Source organism: Neophocaena asiaeorientalis, unplaced genomic scaffold (assembly GCF_003031525.2).
Source record: "Neophocaena asiaeorientalis asiaeorientalis breed wild unplaced genomic scaffold, Neophocaena_asiaeorientalis_V1.1 scaffold79, whole genome shotgun sequence".
NCBI lineage: Eukaryota > Metazoa > Chordata > Mammalia > Artiodactyla > Phocoenidae > Neophocaena > Neophocaena asiaeorientalis.
Window position 1 is genome coordinate 6,167,487 of NW_020175402.1, and position 12,031 is coordinate 6,179,517.

At 53.0% G+C, this 12,031-nt stretch overlaps 1 protein-coding gene across 1 annotated transcript; it reads left to right on the forward strand.

Annotated features, from left to right (window-relative positions):
• Positions 1-1,235: 1,235 nt before the first annotated feature.
• Positions 1,236-3,417, forward strand: RAB42 (RAB42, member RAS oncogene family). The gene is made up of 3 exons (XM_024766884.1): positions 1,236-1,259; positions 2,008-2,174; positions 2,925-3,417. The coding sequence occupies exons 1-3, from the start codon at positions 1,236-1,238 to the stop codon at positions 3,346-3,348; spliced, it is 615 nt and encodes a 204-aa protein (XP_024622652.1). The 3' UTR covers positions 3,349-3,417.
• The last annotated feature ends 8,614 nt before the right edge of the window (positions 3,418-12,031 follow it).

The window sequence follows — 12,031 nt, forward strand, 5'->3', positions numbered from 1 at the left end:
GCACCGCCCTGACGCAAAAACTGTTTTTCCAGCTGAACAGAGCAAGGTGATAAGAACATCCCGATGGAAGAATTAGTGGGGCAGGTGGGAGTGGGGCAGACCCTCCTGGTTTGGGCAGAGCTGGCCGGGCGGGTTCCTTCACCAACACACATACCCTAGCTGATGCCCCCCCCCCTCCTCCTGGAGGTGGAGGCAAGCAGAGACTTGGGGCCCTTCAGGCTAGTGCAGGTGACCAAAAGCCAGGATTACTAGGAGACCTAACAAAATGTCTTCTCACAGATTTGCTTAGAGTTAGCCACAAGAAAACCTGGGCCTTCCCAGGTCCCCAAACTGTCCAGCCAGAAACAGACTTGGCAGCTAGTCTGTCTTCGTGCTGAATGATCTTGGGCTGGTTACTTAACTTCTCTGAGCATCAGTTTTCTCATCTGTAAAAAACACTGGGCAGGGGGGCTTCCCTGGTGGCGCAGTGGTTGAGAGTCCGCCTGCCGATGCAGGGGACACGGGTTCGTGGCCCGGTCCGGGAAGATCCCACGTGCCGCGGAGCGGCTGGGCCCGTGAGCCATGGCCGCTGAGCCTGCGCGTCCGGAGCCTGTGCTCCGCAACGGGAGAGGCCACAACAGTAAGAGGCCCGCGTACCGCAAAAAAAAAAAAAAAACCCACTGGGCAGGGACTTCCCTGGTGGTCCAGTAGTTAAGAATCCGCCTTCCAACGCAGGGGACGTGGGTTCAATCCCTGGTCGGGGAATTAAGATCCCACGTGCCGCGGGCAACTAAACCTGCACACTCTAGAGCCGGCACACTGCAACTAGAGAGAAGCCCGCGTGGCACAACAAAGACCCAATGCAGCCAAATAAATAAATATTAAACAACAACAACAGCAACACTGGGCAGACTAACACCTACTCACAAGGTTGTGTAAGGAGGAAATGTGATGATATGATGGTTTGCATTAGTGAGAACTGCTTCCCACTGCAAATTTGCCACAACAAGTTAAACTGGTAACATCCGCCCACAGTGGGATAGTGGGATTAAACCAACAGGCAAGCTGTTTGGGACCAACCAGAGCTCCAGCCTTTATGTCCTGGGTGTCAAGAAGGCCAGACTGGAAAGAGTGGAGTACATCTTGAATGCAGATGTACCTGCCTTACCCTTGCCCCTAATCCAAGTGGGACCTGCACTTAGCCCTGGTCCTTTGGGAACTTGCTTTGTGGTCCCCTTTTGTGACATCAAGGGGTAATGAAGAGTGAGACAAATCCGGATGTGAGGCCCAGCCCTACTGTGACCCAAGACGAGCCACACATCTGAGCTTCAGTCTCCTCAGCTCTAAAATGGGCACACTCTGGCCTTCTCAAAGAGTTGCTGTCCCAGAGCATAAGGAACTGACCATCTCACCTCATTAATGTTAGCTGTCCAGTCCACAAGCAAACTGCACTCCTTCTGGAATTGCAGTGGTCTGTCTGCTGCCTGTGTGCAAGTCCCTCTCTGGGCCCTGGGGCCCCGCACAGGCAGGAGGGGAGGAAGCAGTGGATGCTGTTGAACATTGACCCTGAACACCGAACGGGAGGCCCCAGGCCAGGGCCAGTGGGGCTCCAGGAAAGGGGTACCTGGGGGGAAAAGAGCACCTATAAACCAACTTTCTTCAGGGGTGTCTCCGGGTCCAGCAGCAGCAGGGACGCGACTGGGGGACTAATAGAGAGTGGGGCTGCAGAGAGAAGCCACCCCAACGGGTGAATACAGTGGACGCTCTGGCACTGCTGGTCCCAGGCCAGTGCACGTTTGGTTACTGGTCCTCCCTAGTCTTTCTCCCCACATTATCTAGGTTAATCTCTTCATCCTCGAAGTAAGGGTTATCATCTCCATTTTACAGAGGAGGAAACTGAGGCTCGGAGCAAGGAAGTGACTTGTCCAGGTGTTTCCACAGGGCCCGGTGGTTTCCTCGGGGTCCGGCCCCACCCCCCGGTGCTGAAGACGCCCCAGGTTCTCCAGTCCCGGGGTCTGGGTGGCTCAGTGGAAGCCCTACTACGTGGCGGGCGCGCCTGGGATCCCGGAACCCGAGCCGGAGCTCGAGTCGGTGCCCACGGTGGGCGTCGAGTTCTACAGCCGCACTCTGCAGCTGCGGGCCGGGCCGGGCGTAGCGGGGTGGGTGGGAGGTGGGGCGGGGAGGGAGGAGAAGGGGCTGGGGTGAGGGGCCTCTGGCTAGGGCAGGGTCAGTCCTGGTCCACCTGGGCATGGGGATACCTCAGAGGGGTCAGCCTCAGTGGCCCAAGTAGAGATCTGGGGGTCTCTGCCCTGGGCCTGGGTCCTTCACTCTTGAGTCCTTCATCCTACACATAACAGCAGGTTGGGACTTCCCTGGCGGTCCAGTAGTTAAGAAACCGCCTTCCAACGCAGGGGGCACGGGTTCGATCCCTGGTGGGGGAACTAAGATCCCGCATGGCTCCTGACACGGCCAAACAAACCAAAAACACAAAAAACAAACAAACAAAAATAAAGACCTGGCGCCCTCCCCAGAGGGATGTTCGATATTGAGACTTGGAGGCATGAATGACCTGGGTGCTGAGAGAGCCCACAGGAGGTCAGAGAGGGGGGTGTAAAGGAGATGTGAAAGGAAGAGAGATTCGTGTTGGCCATGAAGGATGTGTAGGAGTTTGCCAGGCAGAGTGGGGAAAAAAAAGACCTGAGATCAGGAAAACATGAGGCTTCCTCTAGGAATGGAGGAATGGTCAGGAGTGTATGGGAATCAAACTGCTGACTAACTGGGGAGCACACAGTCACTTGGGAGAGACAGATATGGGGAAAGAGAAGCACAGGGCAGTGTGAAATGAGCTTTGGGGGTGTGAGGCAGTCAGTGTACAGAGGGCGTGGTCTTGTACCGGGTGTCTTGAAGGCATAAGCCTCTCCCAACTTACTCCCTCCCACTGTCAGGTGCATCACCAGGTCCTTTTACCGGAATGTGGTGGGTGTCCTGCTGGTCTTTGATGTGACAAACAGGAAGTCCTTTGAACACATCCAATACTGGCACCAGGAGGTCATGGCCACTCAGGGCCCCGACAAGGCGATCTTCCTGCTGGTTGGCCACAAGAGCGACCTGCAGAGCACCCGTTGTGTCTCAGCCCAGGAGGCAGAGGAGCTGGCTGCTTCCCTGGGCATGGCCTTCATGGAGACCTCCGCCAAAAATAACTGCAACGTGGACCTGGCCTTCAACACCCTCACTGATGCCATCCAGCAGGCCCTGCAGCAGGGGGACATCAAACTGGAGGAGGACTGGGGGGGTGTCCGGCTCATCCAGAACACCCAAATCCCCAGGCACCCCAGCAGCACACAGCACCCGGGCCCATGCAAGTGTTGACTCTGGGAGGGAAAGGGTTAAAGCAGTGTGGACCTCATAAGTGCTGGTGAGATGGGGAGTGTTAGTATCTCTCTGGAGGGCATATGGCAGAATCTATCCTGAGGGTTAATATAAACAGTATCCTGGTACAGTCTTGTCTCCTGGATTTGGGGGTCTCAAGAGCTCAGCCCCTTTCTACTAGAAAGATCTAAGAGGCCAGGTGTGCAGCTTCCTGTCCTTGAGCCTGTTTCCTCCATGGTCAGAGAAACTCATAGAAGATCCCGCCTCACAAGGGGTTGTGGGCACAAATGAGATGATGAATGGGCTACGCTCAGCCAGAGCCTCCCACACAACGAGAATCGAATGGCAAGAACGGTCATCACCGCTCTTTCCTCCCTTGGCCGGGATGTGGCCATTTCTGGCGGCGTCCCTGGGCTCAGATGCTGAACCACTCAGCGTTTGGACGCTGCTGCACAGGCCAGGACAGGTGCAGGGAATTTCAGGCTGAGCCAGCCTTGGAGCCTCCTTAGGTCCTCAGGTTTGGATGAGAAAGTGTGCCCTCAAACCCAGGTTGCTGCCCAGTGCCCCTACTCCAAAGCCAGGGACTGGATCTGGATCTGAGAGGCAGGGATGAATACGAACAGCTCATCTGTTGGGCACACAGTGGACACTGTGATTAGCCACCAAGATCTCCCCTCCTCCCCACTGCACCTCCCAGCTGCTGGGAGTGCTGCCTGGTGGTGGAGCTCAGTTTAATTTCTCTGGGAACTGCCCACCCATCCGGGGCAGCCCACAATCCAGCGTCAATCTATTGGGTCTAATGTGGGGCGGGGGCACTATTCAAAGGCCTGGCCCTCTTGTCTCAACTCTAGACAACTCTGAAAGGAAAACCCAGCTTCATCACTCTCCATGGGGTCACTTGAGGCCACTGTTAGGACAACATCACAGCTAAATTCTCACGCTCAATCCTTTCTTCCCTTCCTCCCCGCAAGCAAGCATTGACCTCAAGAATCCCCTTGTAAAAGTCTGCACACTGAGTTCCCGCTCAGAATCTGCCGCCTGGGGAACTGAGGCTGCAGCAGAAACTGCACAAGATGTCCAGCAGCAGTGCAGGAAGGCTTTATGGAAGGAAGGATCTCAGCAGGTGTAGAGGGGGTATCTTGGGGGTGTCATTGTGCCAGCAGGCATGGGCAGGGCATGGGCAGTTGCCACAGCAAAAAGAGCACAACTGGGCTTCCCTGGTGGCGCAGTGGTTGAGAGCCCGCCTGCCGATGCAGGGGACACGGGTTCGTGCCCCGGTCCGGGAAGATCCCACGTGCCGCCGAGCGGCTGGGCCCGTGAGCCATGGCCGCTGAGCCTGCGCGTCCGGAGCCTGTGCTCCGCAACGGGAGAGGCCACAACAGTGAGAGGCCCGCGTACCGCAAAAAAAAAAAAAAAAGCTTACAATGAGCATCGGGAATTCCCTGGCGGTCCAGTGGTTAGGACTCTGGGCTTTCACTGCCGCGGGCCCCAGTTCAATCCCTGGTCGGGAAACTAAGATTCCGCAAGCTGCGTGTGTGGCCAATAAATAAATAAAATAAAATAAAATAAAATGAGCATCTACTCTGATCTGGGCTCTGGGAATACGGCAGTGAACATGACAGAAAAGCAGTCCTAGGGTCTAGTGGAAGAGAAGAAACCTGTAAGTGGAGCTAAATGATTTCCAGTTGTAAGTGCTATGAAGACCACAGATCTGGAAGATGGGCCTGAGGGTGATGGGGGCCTCCTTTAGAGCAGGTGGTCAAGGAAGGCCTCTCTCAAGAGATGGCCTTTGATCTGAGACCTGGAGGAGGAGGAGGAAGAGCTGAGCTAAGAGCAGAGATCTAGGCAGAAGGAACAGTATCCAGCATTGATTGGGCACTTCTTATAGTATTATTATTCCATTTTACTGATGTTGAGACTGAGGCCTAGAGAAGTTAAATGAAACCAGTAAGTGAGGGAGGAGCCCTGAGGCAAGGGAGAGCTGGGCTCTTTCTAGGAATTTACTAGAGATCTGAGTGCTAGAATGAAGTGAAGAAGCAGGGAATGACCCTCAACTCGGTCTGTGTTTTCTCATCTCCCGGAGCTTCCCCGGACAGGAGTACAGGTCTACTAAACTGAAGCTTGTTTGGGAGATGAGCAGCTGGTCCTGAGGATGGTGGTGGGGATTTGGCTGTCAGGTGCTCAAAAAAAAAAAAAAAAAAATCCCCAAGTCCCTGGAGAAAGAAAGAAAAAACTGAGCTTCTCCCCTCTCAGAATCCTGGCCGACTGTGAAAGAACCAGCCTGAAGGCCCTGCCCACCCAGGGCAAGGTCCACCAACAAGGACGAGATGTTGCCCATTGTTTCCAGCTGCCTCCCTTGAGGAATGTTCAGCAGACTGTAGTCACACATCTCTCTCAGCCTCAGTTTCCCATCTATAAAATGGGGATAATAATAGTTTATGTCTCACAGGGTTGTTGTGAAGATTAATGTATTATGTGAATTCCTACAATATGTATGGGCTCACATGCTGTGACCTATTTCTATTGCTTATTATATTATTATTATTACTATTATTATTATTTCTCTGACTTATTATTAACCGTGAAGCAACCTTGTAAGGTCAGGCTGATCTTGTACATTTCAAAGACAGGAACCTAAAGTCCAGGAGGGGAAACTGACGTGGCTCAGTCAGTAAACCCCAGGCCAGCTCAGTGTTCCAACAGCCTTGTCCACCACCTCAGGCCAGGCCCAGAAGGTCCTACCTTATGCTTTGAGGCTGTGATCCCACACTCACAAGCACCATCAGTGTCGCAAAACCTCTGGAGACTGTAAATGGCTTTAATGAGAGTGATTCTGACCCAGCAGTAGGAAGCAGCCCTGCCCAGCCCACTAACTAGAGGAAAGGCACAGAATAGGACTGGAGAATGGGGAAGTGGCCGAGAGGGGCATGCCCTCCTGAGGGCTGCCCACTGTTCAGAAGCAGGCGCCCTCTCTCCTGGGAGCAGGCCCCGCACCCAGTTTGCCATCACTGTCATGGTTCAGGCTCCGCAGTCTTTAGTGTAGATTGTGCCACCCCTCTTGAGGGTCTCAGGCCTGTAAGGTGTGATTTAGCATCCACATTGCCCCAGGGGATCTTTTTAAAATACAGATTTGACCTGCCTGCCACCCTCCTAGAATCCTTCCCTGGCTCCCCATGCCTACAGGGTAAAATCCAAACCCTTTCCCCCCAGTCCAATCTGATCTGGTCCTTCAGCATCTCCACCCACTTTGCCCAGGTTCCCAACCACCTGCAGCCCTGGGCTTTGCACATGCTGTTTCCTTTGCAGGGCAAGCTTTGTGGTCAAAACTGGTTTTGAATCTCAGCTCTACTATGTACAGCTGTGGGACCGTGGGGAACTCACTTCATCTCTGTAAGCCTCAGTGGACTCACCTGTAAGTTGGGGATAATAATACCTAACTCAAAGGTTTTAGAAAGGATTAGATGACAAATCAAAGGCAGTACTTGTCACACACAGGAATTCACAAGATGGAAGTCCCTTTCTTCCCCTGAAGGTTTTACTATTAATCACTTTTAGGGAACAGAGACTACCAAAGTACGCACTTTGGGGAAATAACAAGGATTCCAGACTCTAACAAAGCTCTTAAAAGATCCTGACCCCCTTCCAGAGATATGGGCTGGGCTCTGCTTTCTTACCAAGAGTGGAGTTCCAGAATCGTCCCTTCAGGTCTATCCCCAGGTTATTCTGAGTAAGCAAAGCTAGCTCTCCAAGGCAGCACCCTGGCCAAATCCTCCAACCATAGCAGCATGGACAAGGTCAGGCTACCTGGCCTCCAAGGCTTTCCATAAGCTGCTTCCACAGCCCGAAGACCTTGCAACCCAGGCTTGAATCCATCCCCTTTGCCCTTTAGAAGGAACAGAGCCAAAAGTCTGCCGCCCATGGGACCCTTTCTGACAACCTTGCCTGCTCTGGGAGCCACTGAAACCTAGTGGATGAAGAGGGAAGACCCATCCCACCCACACTGCACAGGCTGGAACGGAAGCAATCTAGGTGGGAACCCTGATCTATCCTCTGCCTCTGAGCCTCAGTCTCTTCATGGTAAAATGAGTCCTACCTCACAGGTTTGTTAGAGGATTAAATATGACAACGTGTGTTAAGTGCCTAATAAATGTTAAGTTCCTTCTGCCAACAAGCTCCCTCGGTGTCTTTCATGTGTCCTTCCCGTGCCTGGAATGACCTTCCTCCATATCTGTCAAAACTCTGTTCACCCTTCAAGGCTTAGTCCAGCCTAACATATCAGTTCCTTCTCTGAGCCTTCAGGGCACTAACTTGAGTTGGCTCTCTTTGCAGATTTCAGGCACTGTTGTACCTTTTTGCCCCACTAGAAGGTAGCTCTTCAAGGCCAGGGCTGATTCCCTTGGGGAGGCTGCCTTTGGCAGGGGAACACGGGGCTTTTTAATACCATTAGGGAAAATTTAAAACATAACCAAGAGTAAAGAAACTAACGCAGATGTAGAGAACAGACGTGTGGACACAGGACGGGGCAGGAAGGGTAGGGTGGGATGAACTGGGAGATTAGGCTTGACATAAATACGCTACCACGTGTAAAATAGCTAGCTAGTGGGAACCTGCTGTATAGCACAGGGAACTCAGCTTGGTGCTCTGTGATGACCTAGATGGGTGGGATGTGCGGGGGAGGGAGGTCCAAGAGGAAGGAGATATATGTATACATATAGCTGATTCACTTCACTGTACAGCAGAAACTAACACGGCATTGTAAAGCAATTATACTCCAAAAAAAAACCTAGTATCAAGTAGTTTGAAGAACTTCTTGTAGTCATAACTCAGCTTCAACAAATACCAGCAGGAATGGCCAGTCTTGTTTTACTCTCCCTTCTCTTTATGAATGTTATTCTTAGGATCCTGGCCCTGGAGGGGGAACTGGTGCTCGGTCTGTGGTTGACAGGTGTGGGAGGATTTCTCCAGGGCCCCTGGCTGGGACATGTCCCATGGAAGTCCCAGTGTTGGGAGAGGCAAGCTTCACACTGCACAGCCCTCCCTCCTGTAGGTACAGACCTAGGGCTGGGACTCAGGCCAGCAGAGAGAAGGAAAAATATCCTCGCATATGGGGGCTGTGGTCTGCCGCCCACGGTCTTTTGAGCTACACCTGGGGATTTCTCAGGATCGGTTATAGGACCAGGGCCTCTATTTTGGGGAAGTCCTGCTTCTGTCCTGAAGGGACTCAGTTCTGCATGGTGGTTTCAAATGGCACTCTGTCTGGGAGGCTTCACTAAGCCTGGGTCTGGGCGTATCCTGGAGAGCCTAGACCCAAAAGCCCGATTGCCTTTGGGTTCTGGCTCTACATCTCTCACTGCAAGTCTGAGCCAGCCCCAGACCACGTGGTTTATGCTTCAGTTCTGGGCTCGCTTCTCCTCCTGGCTGGTCTCCTGCACCACATGGATTCTCTCTGGCAGTACCAGTCCCATATCCTCCTCCTAGGAGGCCCAAATGTGGACAAACCATCCTTGTTGAGACACTACGTGGAGGGCATCTTTGTCGAGGGCGTCGCCCAGGCAGTGGCGGTGGACTTCTCAGTGCCCTTCATGGAGGCAGAGCCTGGGGGTCCAGCTGGCCAGGAAAGGTCACCACCTACCCCTGAGGGGGAGAGCCCACCCATCAGGAAGAGAAGGGGCGTTGGTGGCCATGACAAAGATGAACTCTGGACCAAGAGCACAGGTCTGAGTCCTGGCCTACCCTGTGACCACGGGCAGGCCACATGATCTCTCCAGACCTCGATATCCTTACCTGTAAAATAAGAGGCTACACTGGGTGACTCCGGGGGCCTTTCCTAACTATAGGGAACTGTGAGAGCTCAGTCCAGCTCTGTCCTCCTCCTCCCTGCTTCACCTCGTGCAAGAGGGGCCCTCTCCAGGATGGCTTTCTCATCCCAGATGGCTTCTTCTGTGTCCTCAAAACTCACCCCCGTTTTGGTGACCACCTCCTACACCTGCCTTTTGGTTCATTCTTTCTCAGGAAAACCTCAAGCCTTATTCCTTTACCTTTAGTCCAAATTAACTGCAGCCAACTTCTTGGCTGGTCCCCCTCCTACCTGCTTCCAGTTCCACTGGCAGCCAGAGCAAGTAGATGCCAAGTAACATGTAGATATATCACGTCAATCCTCCGTCTAAAACTTTACTGGCTCCCCATTACCTGTGCAGTGGTTTTCAAACGTTTTGTTTATATGCCTGCTTTTAGCGTCAGAATCTTCTTGTCAGATGGGATCTTTCTCACAGCCCTGAACTCCTCCACAATTAAAAGAGATTGCTCAGGCTGAAGAGAGGTGGGAAGCCCAGAGCCAGCCTGCTGGGCCTCCCACACTATGTACCACCTCCCCCCACCCCCCGCAAGACACACACATGGCGGCCTCCAAAGCATGAGCACTGGACCCCATTACTAGGCCTGAGGGCTGTCCACCCCCAAGCTTACTCTGCTCATCTCCGGCCATTCTCTCCTCATGTGGCACCTTGTGCTTTAGCCACAGTGATGCAGTGACTTCTTTACACCTCCGGACCTTTGCATGTGCTGTCACTCCCACCTCTGTCCCCACAGGACTTGGTGAGATAGTTTAGAGCAGTTAAGAGTGCAGGTTCTGGAGTCAGAGGGACTTGGTTGAAATCTCAGCACCATCACTACTACCTATGTGATTTTTTTTTTAAATTAATTAATTTATTTATTTTAGGCTGTGTTGGGTCTTCGTTGCCGCATGCGGGCTTTCTCTAGTTGTGGCGAGTGGGGCCTACTCTTTGTTGCGGTGTGCGGGCTTCTCATTGCGGTGGCCTCTCTTGTTGCAGAGCACGGGCTGTAGGTGCGCAGGCTTCAATAGTTGTGGCACGTGGGCTCAGTAGTTGTGGCGCACAGGTTTAGCTGCTCCACAGCATGTGGGATCTTCCCCGACCAGGGCTCGAACAGGGAAGAATCCACCTGCCTGGTTGGCAGGCGGATTCTTAACCACTGCGCCACCAGGGAAGTCCTACCTGTGTGATCTTCAATTACTTAAACTCTAAATTTTAGTTTCCTCATTGGAAAATGAGATTAAATGAGATATTGCAAAGTGCTTGACAAACACTTGTTTCTTCAGGTCTGTTGGGAAAACAAGCTTATCCACAGAAGGTGCTTAGCATAAAACATGGCACTTAATAAGCACCCTTACCAAGACCCTCCCAACACTGGAGCGCACAAATTCACCAGCCCTGCCACCCCTTGGGCTCCTCAGCATGTATTAAGTCCTACGTGTGCTCAGACTGTGCTGGGCTCCGGGAATCAGGTGGGCCTGGTTACTTAGCAAGATAGAGGGCGTCGTGCCCAGGGCGAGGGGCTGAGCTGCCCTAGGCACCGAGTCAGAAGACTCCCCACAAATCACCGGGTGACACCCCGCTCTCCAGTACCCCCACCTCCAGTAACCACTTAAACAGCTGTCAGATTTCCCCCTTCTCTCCATTTCGTCACAAATACCTCAGTCCAGGCAACAACCTTCTCAGGAACCTCTGCTTCCAAAAACGCCCTCTCTTCCCCCTCCACTGTCTGGCCAGAATGAGCTTTTCAAAACATCAACCTGACCGATCATGCTTCTGCTTAAAATCCTTCAATGGCTCCTGCTACTTTTGGGTAAAGGCCACTCTGCTGGGGCCTACGAAAGACACTGCAGGACCTGGCCCGTCTTGCCTCATCACACAGCATCGGGGCTGGCATACGTGCAGCTCTCTCTCCTTGAAAGTGATCCCCATGCCTTCCCCTGGGTTCCTCAAATTACAGCTCTACTGCTCAGACGCCCTCCCCAGCTCTGGGAGTCTCTTCTTTGCAGCCCTGGTCATGGAGGCAGTTTTCTTTTCACTCAGTGGCAGGTCGCTCCCTGTTTTCATTCATCATTGCAGGCCATGCCTGGCATGGGCAGGGGCAGAGCTTATAAATACTCGCTGAATGAACAAGCCTCTCAGTATACATACAGGACAAGACGACTAGCTGGATGAAGCCATTCACCTGTCACGCAGCTGATCAAGAACTGAGGTCTTTTGACTCTACCTAGCTCTTTGCATTAAACTGCCCTGATTCCCCTGTCCCCTTCTGTCCTCAGTGCAGGATTCAAAACTAATTCTGGATTCCTTCCTGGCTGCCAAGGCCAATGACTCGCTCCTACTGCAGGAACTTGGCAGAAGGCCTTTTGCGGCTTGGTAATCACCAACAGAACATCCTTTGAGAGTGTCCCCCAGCGGCATCGGGAGGTTCTGGAGAAAGAAAAACCCTCCAATATCTTCTTCCTGGTGGTAGGCCACAAGAGTGACCTGGTGGTTGAGGGAGAGGTGATGCCGGGGGGGAGGGGAGAAGCTGGCTGCCTCTTGGGGCGCTCACTACGTTGAGACCTCAGCCGAAAGCAAGGGTGACATCAGCACAGCTTTCAAGCTGCTCACTCAAGAGATCTAAGAGCTGTGAAGAGAGGGGTCATGGAGCCAAACCCAGGGTAGGAGGGAGTGAAAAGCAGGGTCCCACCACAGACCAAGCCTCAGGAGGCAGAGGCCCAAAGCACAGCAAGGTGGATGTATCCATGCTGGTGGCCCCTGGGTGGAACAGCTACACTCCCTGAAGCCCACAGAACCCTCACAATCCACAAGGGCTCTGCCAGGAACATAACAGGATGATGCTAGGTGCC

Bases quoted from the DNA above. Each gene is read 5' to 3' on its own strand.
- RAB42 (XM_024766884.1), top strand. From the start codon at position 1,236: ATGAAGAGTGAGACAAATCCGGAT. The intron at 1,260-2,007 runs GTGAGGCCCAGC...TGGGTGGCTCAG, and splicing joins AGAGTGAGACAAATCCGGAT to TGGAAGCCCTACTACGTGGC. The intron at 2,175-2,924 runs GCTGGGGTGAGG...TCCCACTGTCAG, and splicing joins GCGGGGAGGGAGGAGAAGGG to GTGCATCACCAGGTCCTTTT.